Source organism: Acinonyx jubatus, chromosome A2, assembly GCF_027475565.1.
Source record: "Acinonyx jubatus isolate Ajub_Pintada_27869175 chromosome A2, VMU_Ajub_asm_v1.0, whole genome shotgun sequence".
NCBI classification, from domain to species: Eukaryota; Metazoa; Chordata; class Mammalia; order Carnivora; family Felidae; genus Acinonyx; species Acinonyx jubatus.
Genome location: NC_069383.1, coordinates 24,062,452 through 24,076,815, shown reverse-complemented (window position 1 = coordinate 24,076,815; position 14,364 = coordinate 24,062,452). Strand labels below are relative to the sequence as shown.

The 14,364-nt window shown below is 58.4% G+C and overlaps 1 protein-coding gene across 3 annotated transcripts; it reads right to left on the bottom strand.

The window, feature by feature from the left end:
• Positions 1–2,823: 2,823 nt before the first annotated feature.
• Positions 2,824–13,242, bottom strand: PRRT4 (proline rich transmembrane protein 4). Of its 3 annotated transcripts, none has more exons than XM_053218122.1 (5): positions 12,952–13,242; positions 10,956–11,677; positions 10,766–10,870; positions 10,297–10,416; positions 2,824–5,214 (listed from the first exon to the last, which is right to left on the bottom strand). In XM_053218122.1, the coding sequence occupies exons 2-5, from the start codon at positions 11,599–11,601 to the stop codon at positions 3,368–3,370; spliced, it is 2,718 nt and encodes a 905-aa protein (XP_053074097.1). In that variant the 5' UTR covers positions 11,602–11,677; positions 12,952–13,242; the 3' UTR covers positions 2,824–3,367. The 3 variants fall into 3 exon arrangements, with proteins under 3 accessions (XP_053074097.1, XP_026931210.1, XP_053074098.1); XM_027075409.2 differs by having other exon boundaries at positions 2,824–5,193; positions 12,952–13,240; XM_053218123.1 differs by lacking the exon at positions 12,952–13,242 and adding an exon at positions 12,151–12,914.
• Positions 13,243–14,364: the final 1,122 nt, after the last annotated feature.

Genomic DNA, 14,364 nt, shown 5'->3' with positions numbered 1-14,364 from the left:
GGGCTCGAACCCACAAACCACCGCAGGATCACGACTCAAGCCGAAGCAGGCACCCAACTGACTGAGCCACCCAGGTGCCCCCCTACAGTGCTGTTTTAAATGAGTGTTGTCTCACTCAGACCATCCTTAGAGAACAAAACAAAACTGTGTGCCTGTGCCCAACAGGGGGCAGCAGCCACTCACAATGCGGAGGACTTCTCTGTCCCCAAAGGAGGACATAGATTTCAGATACCCAGTTTCCGACCTGCCCCTCCCCCCCCCCCCCCCCCCCATCTCGGGCTTCCAGCCTCAACCTCAGCCCCTCCCCTCCTACCCATTCACATCTGGGAGGCCACGTGGTGCTTCAGTCAGGAATATTTGCTCATCCATCTACCCAGGACACACGCAGGGTTCTTTATTAAATAGCAGGAATTGTGGTGCCCTGCACCACATCAGCAACGTGGCATCCAGGGGAAATAAATTGTTGGCTTCTCTCTCATCCATCACTGTGCAGGAGCCCGGAAAGGAAGGAAGAAAGGCCTGGGCTGTGCTCTCTCCCAGCCAGCCTCTCCCAGGCCCCATCCTTCTGGTTCCCTTCCCCCTTGCAAGCCAAACCTTCATACAATACCACTTCATACAATACCAAACCTTCATACAATACCATTTACTTCTTGTTCTTAGCACCTCTCACAGCTGTAGTTAGTGCTATTGTAATTATTTATATGATTGGCTCTTTTATTTAATATTTTATTTTTAAGTCATCTCTACACCCAACGTGGGGCTTGAACTCAAAATCTCAAGATTAAGAGTCACATGCCCTACCGACTGAGCCACCCAGGTGCCCTTGCGATTAGTTCTTCAATGTCTGCCCTCCCCCAAAGGCCTTCAGGTTCGTAAGTTCCGAGCTGGTGTCCACCTCGTTCACCTCTGTCTCTTCAGCACCTAGCACGTTGTAAGCATTCAATAAAATGTTTTAAAGACATTGAGTAAACAAGGGTGAGTCTGTCTCTCAGTCCCCTGCAGTGCTGAGAACTGAAGCTGAAGGGTGTACGCATTAGGATCTACCTGGGCTCCTCTGGGAAACCTGCTTTGGGTAAGGGCTGAGGCATGGGACAAAAGGGAAGGGTTGTCTCACCAAAGTATTGGCCTCTATACAAAGTCGAAGGGCTGGGGTCATTCTTGCTGAGGAAAAGCAAAGAAGTTGGAGCTGGTGAACACTGAGCTATATCCCTCCTCCTTGTCTCACCAGCCCCATTCAGAGCCTCCAGACAGAACAGGAGTGGGTGTATGGAGGGGGGAGAGACAGATAGACAGGCCAACAGACTGACTGGGGGTATGTGGGCTAGGACTGCTCTATCAGAGCGCGTGTGCATGAACTCCGGGGTCCCCTGGTGGGTAGAGTGAATGAGCAGGCTGGCAAGCGTTAGGGCAAGGAAGAGGTGGCCGAGAGTTGAGTGTGAGCAGAGGCAGATGGGAGCATAAGTGGGGAAGAAAGGGAGCAATTTATCCGAGCAGCAAGCACTCCTTGCGTGAGACAAAGCAGCTCCGATGCTGGGTCCACTACGGGCGGCTACGACAGCAGTGAGAAATGCCTGTAATTAGGAGGCTGGCAGTTCTCTGGGCCTCAGCCCAGAGTGACTATGCAGCAAGAATTTCTGAGCCAAGTTGAGCCAGGTGATGGAGGAGACACGGTCAACACCACTCTAGTTCCATCCCCTACGGTGCCTGCCCCACCCTCTTCTCATTGTCTGCCCTACTATGACCCTCACTCTCCCCAAACATCACTGACTCTTCCTTCCTCTGAGGTCCCAGACCCTGGACACGCCCCTCAGGCAAGACAGATCTTCATGTGCAAGGAGAGCAGTGCATTAATTCTTCCACTAGTGCGTGGACCTGGTCTGGTGAGGGCCCACCCCTCCGGGCCTCTCTGCTTTCCTTCTGGGTCCCCCGCCTTCCTCCTCGGATTCCCAAGAGTTGATGGGCAGACTTGGAAGAAAAAACACTCCCATTCCTGTTTTTCCACGTCAAGCCCGATATGTTGTGCCCCTCTAGGTTTCCGTGTGATGTGCGAGACGTCTGCCAGAGCACTGGCAGATTTTCACTTTCAAACCTAATCTTACGACCCTGTTTTGGCGCCACTCCGAACTTCCTGCATTTTAGCCAAATGACAAATGCACTCTGCAGAGCGCAGAGCCAAATGCTCTGAACAAGGGAGGGGTTACAGAGTGCCTGGTGGCCAGGGTCTCTGCACGGTGAGTTCTGCTTTGGTGAGTAGGACCGGGGCAGGGGTTTGGGAAAGGCAGGCTTTCTTCAGGGAGGATCTGCACCTGTGGGAGATGAGTGCCAGGGAAGAGGGTTTGTGAGTCCGACCTTGAAGAGGCCCTATTGGTAGGTGGAGCAGGTAGTTTCCTCTGTGAATCCAGAAATCCTCTGTAACATGGCAGGGAGATGGCTGGGGATCCCAGATCAAAGTGATCCAGCCCTTGACGTATCATTTCCGTGAAGGACTTTACCACCAACTGGTCCCTAGCCAGCTGTCCACCACAACCTGCAGCCAGACTCCTAGGAATGCAGACATTTCCACCAGTGACCGTGGAGTTCCCGCCTCACCTCTCAAGGCCGGTTTCATCTCTGACAAGCCACTTCCCAGAGAGTCAGAGGGCCTTCCATGGGTCACTCCCAGGACCCTCACTCATTCCAGCTACAGGACAATACTTGCAGTCAGGAAGGAGGGTCACTGGGGTCTGAGATGAACTCACCCCACCCCAACACCGCTTCTCTTCCCGAACTGATGGAACCACTGCTGCTGTTGCCTCATCTAAGCTTTTCCAAGAAGATCAGACCTTTCTCTGAAAATATTTTATTGATAAATTAACTCTGAAAGCGTTCACCTCCCACCCAACTGCTGTAGAGTCTCCTAGATGAGCTATGGACCCTTCTATGGGGAAGGATCACATGGAGGACAGGAGGCTCACTCATACAGGAATGGGATTCCTGGGTATGGCAGAGGTGGGTTTGGGGACTGAAGCCGGTCTCGAGGTCCTCTGAGGACAGCCCCTCTCACTCAGCACCAGAGTGGGGAGTGGTGGTCAGGAGTGGAGCACCTTGGGGCTTTATTGCTGGTGAATGCCAAGGAAAGTGGGACCCCTGCCAGCCTAGAATTGCAGCAGAGGGCATCAGAGCCCAGGGCTCCAGAGGAGGTGGCACTAATTCCCAATCAACAGAGCCTGGCTGCTGACCCACCCACCCAGGGACCCCTGGATGGAGAAGGAAGCGGGGAGAGGTATCTGAGCCAGGCAGGATTGAGGAAGGGTTACAGTGTGCAGGTCTCGGGCAGAGCAGGCGCCAGGAGGGGGCGTAGGCTGGTGCACCTAGGGGGGGCGCCTCTTCACAGGTCTATGGTGTCGCTGCCCACGCTCAGCTCGTCGATCTGTCGGCAGGCGTCCAGGAATTGCTCCTGCAGCAAAGCTTCTGCGGCCTGCAGCTCAAGAGTAGGCTCTGGGGAGTCGCGGGAGGGGGGGGACAGGGCCTGGTAAGAGCCTGAGCCCGGGAGGCTAGGGCTGCTTCCCGAGGGCCGCGGGGGACTGAGGACGCAGACCAGCGGACAGCGTGGAGGCCTGTCGGGGCTGGAGCATAGCAGCATGGACGAGCTGTCCCTCGAAAGTCCGCACAGTGAGCCGGAAGAGGCGCTGCTGCCCGCGGGCCAGGCCCCGGGAGAGGGGAGCTCCTGCGGTGCGGGAGAGCCAAGGGCCTCCTCAGACCTCTCATTGGGTCCGGCCCCGGTCTTCGCCCCCAACGAGGCGGTGCGGTAGAGGCCCAGGCCAGGCAAGGCTTCCCCGTAGGCAGGGCCCTGGAAAAGGCCGGGAGTGAGCAGGGCCTCGCTGCAGAGGGCCTCCTCAATGCTGCGCCGCAGGTTGATTGGGGAGGGCGGGCGGAAATCCACGGTGTAATCGCTGCAGGGGGAGGAGGCCGGAGAAGGGGCCGGGTTGGCCGCCGCGCCTTCGAAGCCCCGGCAGCCGCCTCCCTGGAGTAGGAGGTCGGGGCCCGGCCCCGCCAGGGCGCACAGCTGCAGCAGCTCCGCGTCGCCACGCGCGATGGCGCCACCCAGGGGCTCCTTGTCGGGGGGCCCGGTGACCCAGCCCCCGGGCAGCAGCGGGGCCGCGTGGCCCGGGGACAGGCGGAAGAGCTTGGCCCAGCAGCGCGGCGGCACACGGGGGCTGCAGAGCGCCGGGTAGAGGCCCAGCAGCGCCAACGGGAGCGCGACGCCCACCTCGCCCAAGCGCAGGCCTAGCTGGAAGGCCCACCAGGGCCAGGGTCCCTCCAGGCCAGGTTGGCCGCCATAGCCCAGGGCGTGCAGCACTTCGTAGCCCTGCAGGGCTCCGCTCAGCAGCCCGAAGGTGCCCGCCACCGGGGCTGTGCGGGCCGCGCGCCTCCAGGACTCGCGCGGGGCGAAGGGGCTGCGCGCCTGCGGCAGAGGGGTGGCGCCCTTGAAACCAGACCCTCCCAGGGGCGCTCCGGCCCGCCGCCGCCTTCCCCCCCAGCAGGAGAGCGCCAGCAGGAGCCCAGAAAGGAGGGCGGCGAGGAAGGCGTGCAGTCCGCGGGAGGCGAGCCGCAGGGGCCGCAGCGGGCGGTGGGCCGCGCTCCCGAGGGCGGCGGCGGCCGCCAGCCCCAGCCCCAGGAGCAGGAGCGCGGCCAGCCCGGCGGGACACCGCGGCGGGCGCGGCCGGGCCAGCAGCAGGCAGGCCAGGCCCAGGCCGGCGGCCAGGCAGGGCAGCGGAAGGTCCTGCAGCAGCAGCCAGGCGAGCGGGGGCAGCCGGTCGCGGTGCCCATAGGCGTCGTAGAAGAGCGGGAAGGCCCGCGTGGTCCCGGCCGACAGCAGGAGCAGGTCCAGCAGCGCCAGGCAGGGGGCGCCTGGCGGGCAGCGCCAGGGCAAAAGGGCTAGGGCCAGCAGCGCCAGCAGGGCCACTAGGCCGAAGAGCGTGCCTACCCCGTACACGTGGGCCTCCCAGGCCAGCCCCCAGCGAGCTCTGGCCTCTGCCCAGTCGGCCTCCAGGGTCAGGAAGAAGAGGGCCCTCGGGGCCACAGGAGGCTGCCCCTCGCGTTCAGGCAATTCTCCCACGCTGCAGGACCCTGGCCCACACTCTGGCTGCACGGAAGGCTTCCCAAGGCTGGCAGGAGAGGGGTCATCTGGGCCAGAGGTGGGCCTGGTGGGGTCTGTGGGCAAAGAACGTTTGTCTGAGGCAATTATGCAGCCCTCCTCCTCCCCTCCCCACAGCAGGTGACCTGTATACCAGTCAGAGTCTCATAGCATCTAGGACACCCCTGTCTGAAATACAAGGCTCACCCTCTCAGCTGCTCGCCTTCCCCTCCCCATCAAACTCCTCACACAACACTTTCAGCTCTCATCCCTTCCCCCCATCCCTAACCCACCCCCCACCCCTGCCCCCTGCTTTGTTCGTTTCCCTTCATCACTCTGTGATTGTACTGAAAAGAGTTTTTAAGAAGCCACAGAACTTTACAACCGGAAGGACCTGGAGAAGCCCCCTCTAGTTCAATCCTCTGACGAGAAAGAAAGCTTGATGAGAACAAAGATTTTTGTTTGCTTTGCTCACATCTGAATCTCCACGCCTAAAATGGTACCTGGCCCAGAGTTGGCACTGAGCAGATATTCCCTGAATAAATGAATCCTCTTTTTGCCCCATGAAAACACCGAGGTTCTACAGAGAAGCGAAGTGACTTGTCCAAGGTCACAAATCGGCAGAGCTGCCACTAGAATCCAGATTGAGGGGCGCCTGGGTGGCGCAGTCGGTTAAGCGTCCGACTTCAGCCAGGTCACGATCTCGCGGTCCGTGAGTTCGAGCCCCGCGTCAGGCTCTGGGCTGATGGCTCAGAGCCTGGAGCATGTTTCCGATTCTGTGTCTCCCTCTCTCTCTGCCCCTCCCCCGTTCATGCTCTGTCTCTCTCTGTCCCAAAAATAAATAAACGTTGAAAAAAAAATTAAAAAAAAAAAAAAGAATCCAGATTGAAGCATCAGGCCTCTTCTCGTGATTCCAGAGCTTTTTCATGACACTGATTTGCTTACCTCTTATTCTGTGCCCCTGACTCCCAACTCCCACCTTGGTGCTAAGAGAAGCTTCCCTTGCCCCTTTTCAACTGCCTCCCCCTTTCTGTCTCTTCAGGAATAGCCCCTACACACACATGCATGCAGGCAGCAGGGGGAGAGGTAAGACATTCCCGTCCCCAGCACCTGAGGAGAACACAACCTTTCCCATCCACAGGCCTTCCTGTCTGCCACACCCCCAACCCTTGGCTTACTCATGGCCATCGTCCCCATCCTGACTCAATCACAAAGCCATTGGTCTAAGACTCTTAATATATAAGCCACTTCAGTTCTCCATTTTATAGGTGACATTGAGATGGACTCCCCGGGGGGTCTCAAGGCTACCCTTGAACTCCCAGGAAGGAACCACTGGGAAGATCATAGTGGGATAAGGTGCCATCTTCGTGAGTGAGCCCCTCAGGTGCCCTAGGGTTTGCTAACTTGGGCCCCTAGCCCCACTCTGTGCACCAACACCTTCCCCACCCTCCCTGGGGAAAGGGAAGTCAAGTCAAAGAGGGTGAGGAGTAAGATCCCTAATTTACTTTCCTGGAGCAAGAGAAGAGTTGGAAAGAGATCCAAGGATTCTTCCCACGGCCAAGCAGCAAAAGAAGATGCTTCAGGCTGAACCTCTCCCTACTCCACCTAGCAAGCTCAGCAGAACGGCAGCTGCAAACACTATGGAGGGAGAAACATGGTGGTGAAGGATGGAGACACCCTGGTGAGGAGGGGAAGGTGCACAGGAGGCAGATGCAGAATGAGGGAGGGCGGGTCTTCTGACAGCCAGACCCCTGCCCCAGCAGTCTGGCCGTGCTCCAGCCTTGCCCCAGCTGTACAATATAGGAAGACCCCAGGTGCACGCCCACCCCCAGGCACTGCCAGCTCAGGCTGGGAACATGCAAAACACAGCAATCCTGAGGACAAGGAAAAGGAGTGAGGGGGGCAGAAAGCAGCTCTGGAGAGAGAGGAGGGGAAGATAGAATCAGACAACTGGGGAGGGCAGAGAGGGAGCAGCCAAAAATTAAATATACACAGCTTGCTGCCTACTGCAAATGGCAGTATGTGCCCTGGTTCCTGTTCCATCACATTCCTCAAGTCTGAATTGGGGAAGAGCACCTATTGCATAAGGCTGTTAGGAGGATAAATGGACGACGTGTCCAAAGCTCCTCCGAGTGCCTGGTGCATAATAAGCATTCGAGATGTGATCGTTGTTGGTATCATCATTATCAGCTAATGTTTATCACCGATCAGTCATCGGTTTGTGTCCGCGGGAGTATGACTATTTCTGGCCTCAAACTAGTTCTGGATTTAACTAACGAAAGGCTGCTGTCTCTCAGCACGTCCTAAACTTGCTTAGGAAGACCACCGTTAGTCAAATGAGCAAACATCAACACATCGTTTCACTGTGCGAACCCTATCTGAAGAACACCATTTGGATGGACTGACCACCCCTGAGTGCCTAATGAAGACACAGACAGGAATTAAAAGGGGAACCATTCAGCTGGGATGGCTTGCTCCTCAGGGGTAGGCATCAGTCCCACATGAACAGGTTCAAATACTTGCACCTCCTCCTTCAACCCCCTTCCTTCGTCCTCTCAGATGCTCTTGCCCAACCACTTCTGGAAAGTGGATGAGGTCGCTTGGCGTTTCCTCGGCTTTAGCAGGCTCTGCAGAAAGGCAATGAGACTGTGCCCGGGAGCCCCACAGCCTGAGCCAGCCTGGCACCCCTCACGGCCTCCTCTTTGCTCACTGTGCAGACAAGTACAGCTCTCAGAGGTCTGTCCTACCTCACCTTCCTCTAGGCTCCACTTCTTACCCAAGGGCCAAAAGAAACCCCATCTGTCACCTCTGTCCCAAAGCACTGTGGCAAGGAGAGCAGGTATTGAACATTACTGAGAAGCCAGAAGAAAATCAAAAGCAGAAAACAGGCAAAGTGTAGGCGTAGCTCAGGTGTCAGAGGAGGGAGTTCTGAACTAGGAGCATTCCTTCCTTGGGAGACTGGGCATACCCTGTGTACCCGGGGTTGGGCCATGTTGTAGGCAGGGACAGGCAGAGAATACCCAGCTTCTGTCTTTGGAGAGTCCATTATGAGCTCATCCCCTGTTTTCCCACTTGAGGCTTGCCCAGAAAGAGCCCTCAGTCTCCCCCAGAGGAGTCCAGAAGATAGTGACTTCCTAGATCCCTCTCTGGAGGAGCCCTCTCTTACAAGGTAGTCCCACTCTGGCCCTGTGGCCCCTCTTGACCTCAGGGGCAAGAAAGGAGATAGGATGTCAATGTGAGTAATTGGTAAGGTCACAGCTGGCTGGGATGGAGTCAGGGAGAGGGGCCTGGTCGATTTATGGAAAAGTCAGGCCTGATTATCTACCAGCTGCCCAGATCAAAGGGCTGGGGAATCTCTCTCTCCCAATAGAAGCTGTGGTCCATTCAGCGGCCTGGCCCCATTCCTCTCCCCACCCCCACCTCTCGGATCATAGAAAAGTGATCCTCTTTGTAAGGGTCACTGGCATTTGAAATACTGGACAACTGTAAAGGGCACAGATGGCAGCCAATCAGAATAGATGTCGGCCAGGGTGTCCGGGGAGTGGAGGGGAGCGAGTGCTCAGGGGGCTAAGCCCAGCAGGTACTTATCAACTGGTAGGAAAGTCTTGCGATATGTTAATGACCTGCACAACTTCTTCCAGCTGCATGCTGGTTCTGCCCAAGGTGAAGGGGACCCAATTCAAAAGAGAGGTCCTAGAGTCAAAGGTTAACCACACCTAGGTTAGAAAGATCCCAGAGGAGACAGGGACTCCCCTTGTCCCCTAATACACTGCTGGCTTGAGCAAGGCCCCTTGGCCTTCTCTTCAAGGGGCCTGTCGCCCTCCTGGGTTTATCTGAGAGAACTAGCCAGGAAGAGGCTGAGTTCCTGCAGCCGTCAGTAAGGAGGGGGTAGGGGGTGGGGCAGCGAGCTGCGCTTCCTCTGATACTGTCCAGACTCATTAAACCTGCCTGGCCAGCACTGTCACCGAGGCTGACAGACCGCCAGCCAGCATCCTTCCCCCGGGGCCACAGAGCCTGCCCCCCAGCCCACAGCAGGTCTCTGGATGGGGAGGGGACAGCAGCCTCCTCGCCCACATGCCGGGAGCGCAGTGACTGCTCCGGAGTGAGCTACAGTCAGGTGCTGTGTTAAGTCCGGAACTGGAAGGAGCTGGGGGACCAGTGCTTTCCACTGCGGAGCTGGTTCCTACTGTGAAGGGCTGAGTGGATTCACAGCTATAGTAAATGCTTTGCAGAACAAGGCTGGGCCTAGGGGTCCCTCTTCGTGGCTCCCTTGGCCTCACCTACCGGAGCCTGAGAGTGCTCTCTGCCCTGTGGGTCATGGTGGCCATCACATCTTGGCGCCAAGGTTGCGGGGTCAGAGAGGTAGGCTCTGAAGGTGCATCTGGGATGCAGTAAAGGCAGAACCAAGGTTAACAGCTACTATTTAAGAAACTTCAACTTCATGCCCAGCCTCATGCCAGGAGCTTACATGCTCTGGAAGCTTCACAATAACAAGATAGGTACTATTATTAAGCCCTAGATACTCGAGCAAATTTAGGCTCAGGAAGAGTTAATAACTTTCCCGAGGTCACCCAGCCAGTTGGTCAGTGAACTGGGATTCTGAGCCAAGTCTCAAGATTCCAGAGCCCCTAGTCTTTCCTCTGCACCACCAGCCTGTCTGGGTGCATGTTCTGAAAGACTCCTTTAAATAAGGGTGGCGTCTGTCTGCTGAAGGTCTTCTCTTCACTGTCTTCCCAATGAGGGGCCCAGTTCTGCCCATATCTGACAACATGTCATGTCAGATCAGACGGCAAAGGAGAGAGCCCCAAGGTTGGGGCGGGGGGGGGGGGGGTGGGTGGAGAGGCAGGCCGGGCAGACTGGAGTGAAGGGTGGAGTTGGTACTGAGGCTGTGGGAAATCATGAAGGAGTCCCTGTGTCTGTCTGCCTCTGATACATTTGTCTACATCCTGCGCTGCCTGTGGTTGCAAAACTCCCGGGGGACCATTACTTAACTCTGTGTGGGACCGTCCCCAGCAACACTTGTTCTCAGACCATTAATATGAATCGCCATGGTGACGATGAAGAGAATGGTGATTATGATTATGATGACAACGAAATAAAAGAGCCCCAGAACGCCAATGAGTGGCTAGCATGTAGTAACTGCTAAATAAATGTCACGTGCAAGTGAACTGGACACTTACCTAGTGATGCTGTTGCAACCGTGACAGACCTTAGGGAAGCAGCTGGGTCCAAAGGGCCTGAGCTTGGGAGCTTTCTCTCCAGGGGGGTTGGGGGTGGGGACACAGTGGTGCCAAAGAACCCTGCAAAAGGAGCACGTGGGGTTCAAGCACTGTCCTGCCAGCCAGCCTTGGCAGTTGGGGCTTTGGAGAAAATCCTGTCCTTCCCCAGATCTTGCCCTAAGGGAGCCAATGTATACCGAACAGGAATTGTAGCCACATGTACGCTGGGAGGTAAGCTTCAAGGACCAAATCAGACTCAGTATGGCAAAGAGGGCATTTCCCCATAGGAGCAGTGGCCCGTGTCCCAGGCCCGGGGGGGAAAAGCAACACAGAGTCAAAGAAGACAGGGAGGTCTGAGTAGGCCCCTAGCACAGTGCCTGGCACATAGAAGTGTGCCCTAAGTGTTTGTTGCAACAAAATAAACACTCACCTGGAGAATCGGAAACTCTAGAGGCAGAGCTTGGGGATCGAGTGGGGCCTAGAGGGCTTGGGCCTGAGAAGTTCCGCAGCGGGGACAGAGTAGTGCCGAAGAACCCTGCAAAAGGAGCCCGGGCTGAAGCTTCCTCCTACCTGCCAGGCTGCCCGGCAGGGGCTCTTCTCCAGATGGGGTAGGTACTCACCAAAGGGTCCCAGGCGCCCAGCAATCTCTGCCAGGCTGGCCCGCAGGCTGGGCAGCAGGGGCAGCGTTCGATGCCCGAGCGTGGGGGCTGCGCCTGCTCTCAGTGCCATGTCAAACTTCAGCTCCAGCTCGCTCTGGCGGAGCCTGGGAGCACTGGATGGAGGTGCCGTAGCTGTCAGAGCAGTGTCCCAGGTGACAGTGCCCATCCCGGGCTGATAGGGAGCAGTGGGCCGGTCAGTGGGCCCAGAGAGGGGGAATGTGGACTCTGGAGACTGGGAGGAGGCCCAGGGCGTAGAGCTGCCTTCAGCAGAGCCCCACTCCGGGGGGGAGTTCCCAAGGGAGCCCACCAGCAGTTCCCAAATGGGGTCGGTCCTCAGCCCCCTGGCCACCTCTTCCTCTGGCTCCCGGCTGGGCCCAGGAGAGAGCGGCTGGGTCTCTGTGACAGAGATCCCCCAGGCAGCAGCAGGTCCCCGAAGGTGGAATTTGAAGTTAAGTCCCAGGTTGAGAGACAGCATAGAGGCCTCACTCTGAGGTGGTGGGGTCAAAGTGGTGAGAGGGACACCCGAGACGGAGGAGACAGGCTGGGGGCCCACAGGAACAGCAAGCAGGACCCAGCAGAACAGCCCCAGACAGCCATGCCCTGCCATGGCCCCACCTGGCCTTGGGTGGTGGCCTCAGTGGGCAGGGGGCTCAGTTCTTCAGCACCTTTTGAGCTTGAAGATCCTGGAGAGAGGAGAGGCGCTATGAGCGCTCGCTGCCTGGGATCAGATGCCCCAGAGAGAGGTTGCTGATCACAGAGAAGCAGGTGGTGGGGACAGGACGCAAAGGGCTCTGCCCAAGGAGAGTTGCCAGCTCCTCCCTCCATTCAGGACCAGAACAGATCTCTTCCCTGCGGTTCCCCTTCTCTTCTAGCTAAAGCCCCTCTCCCAAAACCCCTGCTCCCCAACCTGCTCAATCTGGGGGCTGGGGCCTAAAGGCAATCAGCTGCCCTCGTTCTCCCTGATAGCTAGGGGCGGCACTCAGACTTCCCGACTCAGATCCTTTCCCTCCCTCTCTTCTGTCTCGCCTCCTGTCCTCCCTCAGATATTTATTGAGGCCTACTACGTGCCAAGCACCCTTCTGCTAGTACAACTGTGAGCAAGCAACACTCATGGAGAAGCCTCACGCTGCTCCCACCCCCCACCCTGGGCTCCAACCTGAGATGTTGGCACCCTCTCTCACTCAGACCCCAAAGAACACAGGGCCCTGGGAGGGGCAAAGCGCAGAGCCCAGCGATCAGGCTGAGGTGGAGAAGGCAGCCAGGCTCCCGCCAGAGAGGCAGGGTGCCCTGGTCTGGCAGAAGCTGTCCCTTCGGCCTTTCTCCTCTTTCTTGGGGCTTGGCCTGCTCCCTTCCCCTTAACCCTAGAAGCATTTGGGGGGAGGGGCAGCTTGGCCAGCTCCGGCTTCCCGGGGAAGATGGCCAGGCAGGCAAGCCCGGCAAGGGGCTGCTGCAGCCGCGTCCTACCTCCTCCCTGAATACCCCCTCCATGAACACACATCTGGTGGGGGAAGGGGAGGGTGAGCCAGGGATACACGTGCACCCAGCCCCCTTACATCACACACAGCCACACCTAGCACCCGTGACACACTCACCCTTCACACACCCCTGCACACACACGTGTGCACACACCCACATCCGATTCTGCCAAGCCCCCTCCCTCTTACCACGGGTTCAGACCCAAGCTCTGTGAGCTCCCAGCCTCCTCTCTCTCTCTCTCCCTCTCTCTCTCTCTCTCTCTCACACACACACACACGCACACACACGCCTCTCACAGACACGCACAGTGTATACAGTCACACAGAGAGGCACACACACCCCTACACACACATTCACACACTCCGTGCAGACACATCACACACCTTCGTCCCCCTACACACCCACCACCCCTCGAAGGCTCGCTCGCTCTCTCGCTCACGCTGCTCTCGCCCTCTCTCTCCCCCTGCCCGGACCCGCCGACCTGTTCCTCTCGCTCCCTCCCGCAGGCGGGTCTCCTCTGCCAAGTCCCCCGAGAACCGGAGGTCGCGGCGGCCCAGGCGCCCAGCTGGACAACGCTCCGCCGAGTCTCGCCCGTTCTCTCGGTCGCGCCCGACGCCCCCTCGGCGAGTCCCGGCGACCGCGGCTACGCCGCCACACTGCCCCCGGTCCGGCTTGGCCCTGCCGGCGACCCGCAGCGCGGTCCCCCGCGGCCGGCCCGGTCCGGCCCTGCGCCCCGCGCTCCCTCCCCGCGGCGCCGCCTCCTGGCTGCGAGCCCCCCGCTCCCCGGCAGAGCCGCCCGCGCCGGGCTCCGCGGCAGCCGCGCTCTGACCGCCCTCCCTCCCTCCGCCAGCTTCCCTCGATCCCGCCCCTCCCTCCCTCTCCCCTCCCCCTCCCACCCGCGGCCCGCCCCCTACCCCGGCCGGCTGGCGGGCGCGCACCGCAGCGCCCAGCGCCGCCGCCTCTGTGCCCGACGCCCCGACGCGCGCTCATTCACCCGGCGCCGCCAATCGGCCGCGGCGAGCGCGGAAGCCTCGCTCTCGGCCCGGCGCCGGCCGCCGCACACTCCCTGGGCGGCCCAGCACACACATCCGCACGCCTTCCTTCCCCGGGAAACACAGCCTTGGGCCGAAGCCCCGCGCGCGCACACGCGTACACACACACACACACACACGCGCGCGCGCGCGCGCGCGCGCGCGCGTACGCGGCAGCCTGCCCCAGGACGGCACCCCGGGCCGGGAGAACCACGGCGTTTGTTAAGCCGTGAGTAGAAGTGTAATATCTCATTAGTCCTCACCACAATCCTCTGGGTGTCCCCATTTCACAGATCGGTAAATTAAGGCTCAGAAAAGTACCGAATTTGCCCAAGATTACACAGCTTGTCAGGGACCTCGTACCCAGTCTCTCTGCTGCCCTCTCTACAACCTGGTTGGTGGCTTTCGACAGTTGTACCGCTACACGGGAGTGCCGGCAACACTTCACAGGTGAACTGCAGGATGTCAATCAGTGTGTACCCTTTTTTTTTTTTTTAAACTGATCTCCCCCAAATGTATGCCAGCGAGAATGCTGAGCCTAAACTGCATGTGAGCCGTGGATTATAACTTTTTTCCAGTAAGAGATGAAAGGAGAACAGTGAAGTCAGAGTGTGCAGCTTCAGGAATGTGAAAGCCCAGGCCAAGGCCAACCCAGTGTTGAAGATGACAAATGAGCAGAGTGGTCACTGTGGATACTTTATGGACCCTATTATACTGTCCCAGCGACTGATTTAAGTAGTTCCAGCTCTTCTGTTTGTATTATCTTGGGTCTCTAAATCCCTCCAAGTGTTCCTCCAAAAATGCTAGTATTTAGGGGCGCCCGCTGGCTCTGCCGGTAGAGCATGCGGCTCTTGCTCTCGGGG

Bases quoted from the DNA above. Each gene is read 5' to 3' on its own strand.
- PRRT4 (XM_053218122.1), bottom strand. From the start codon at position 11,601: ATGGCAGGGCATGGCTGTCTGGGGCTGTTCTGCTGGGTCCTGCTTGCT. The intron at 10,871-10,955 runs GTGAGTACCTAC...CTCCTTTTGCAG, and splicing joins TGGGCGCCTGGGACCCTTTG to GGTTCTTCGGCACTACTCTG. The intron at 10,417-10,765 runs GTGAGTGTTTAT...CTCCTTTTGCAG, and splicing joins TAGAGTTTCCGATTCTCCAG to GGTTCTTTGGCACCACTGTG.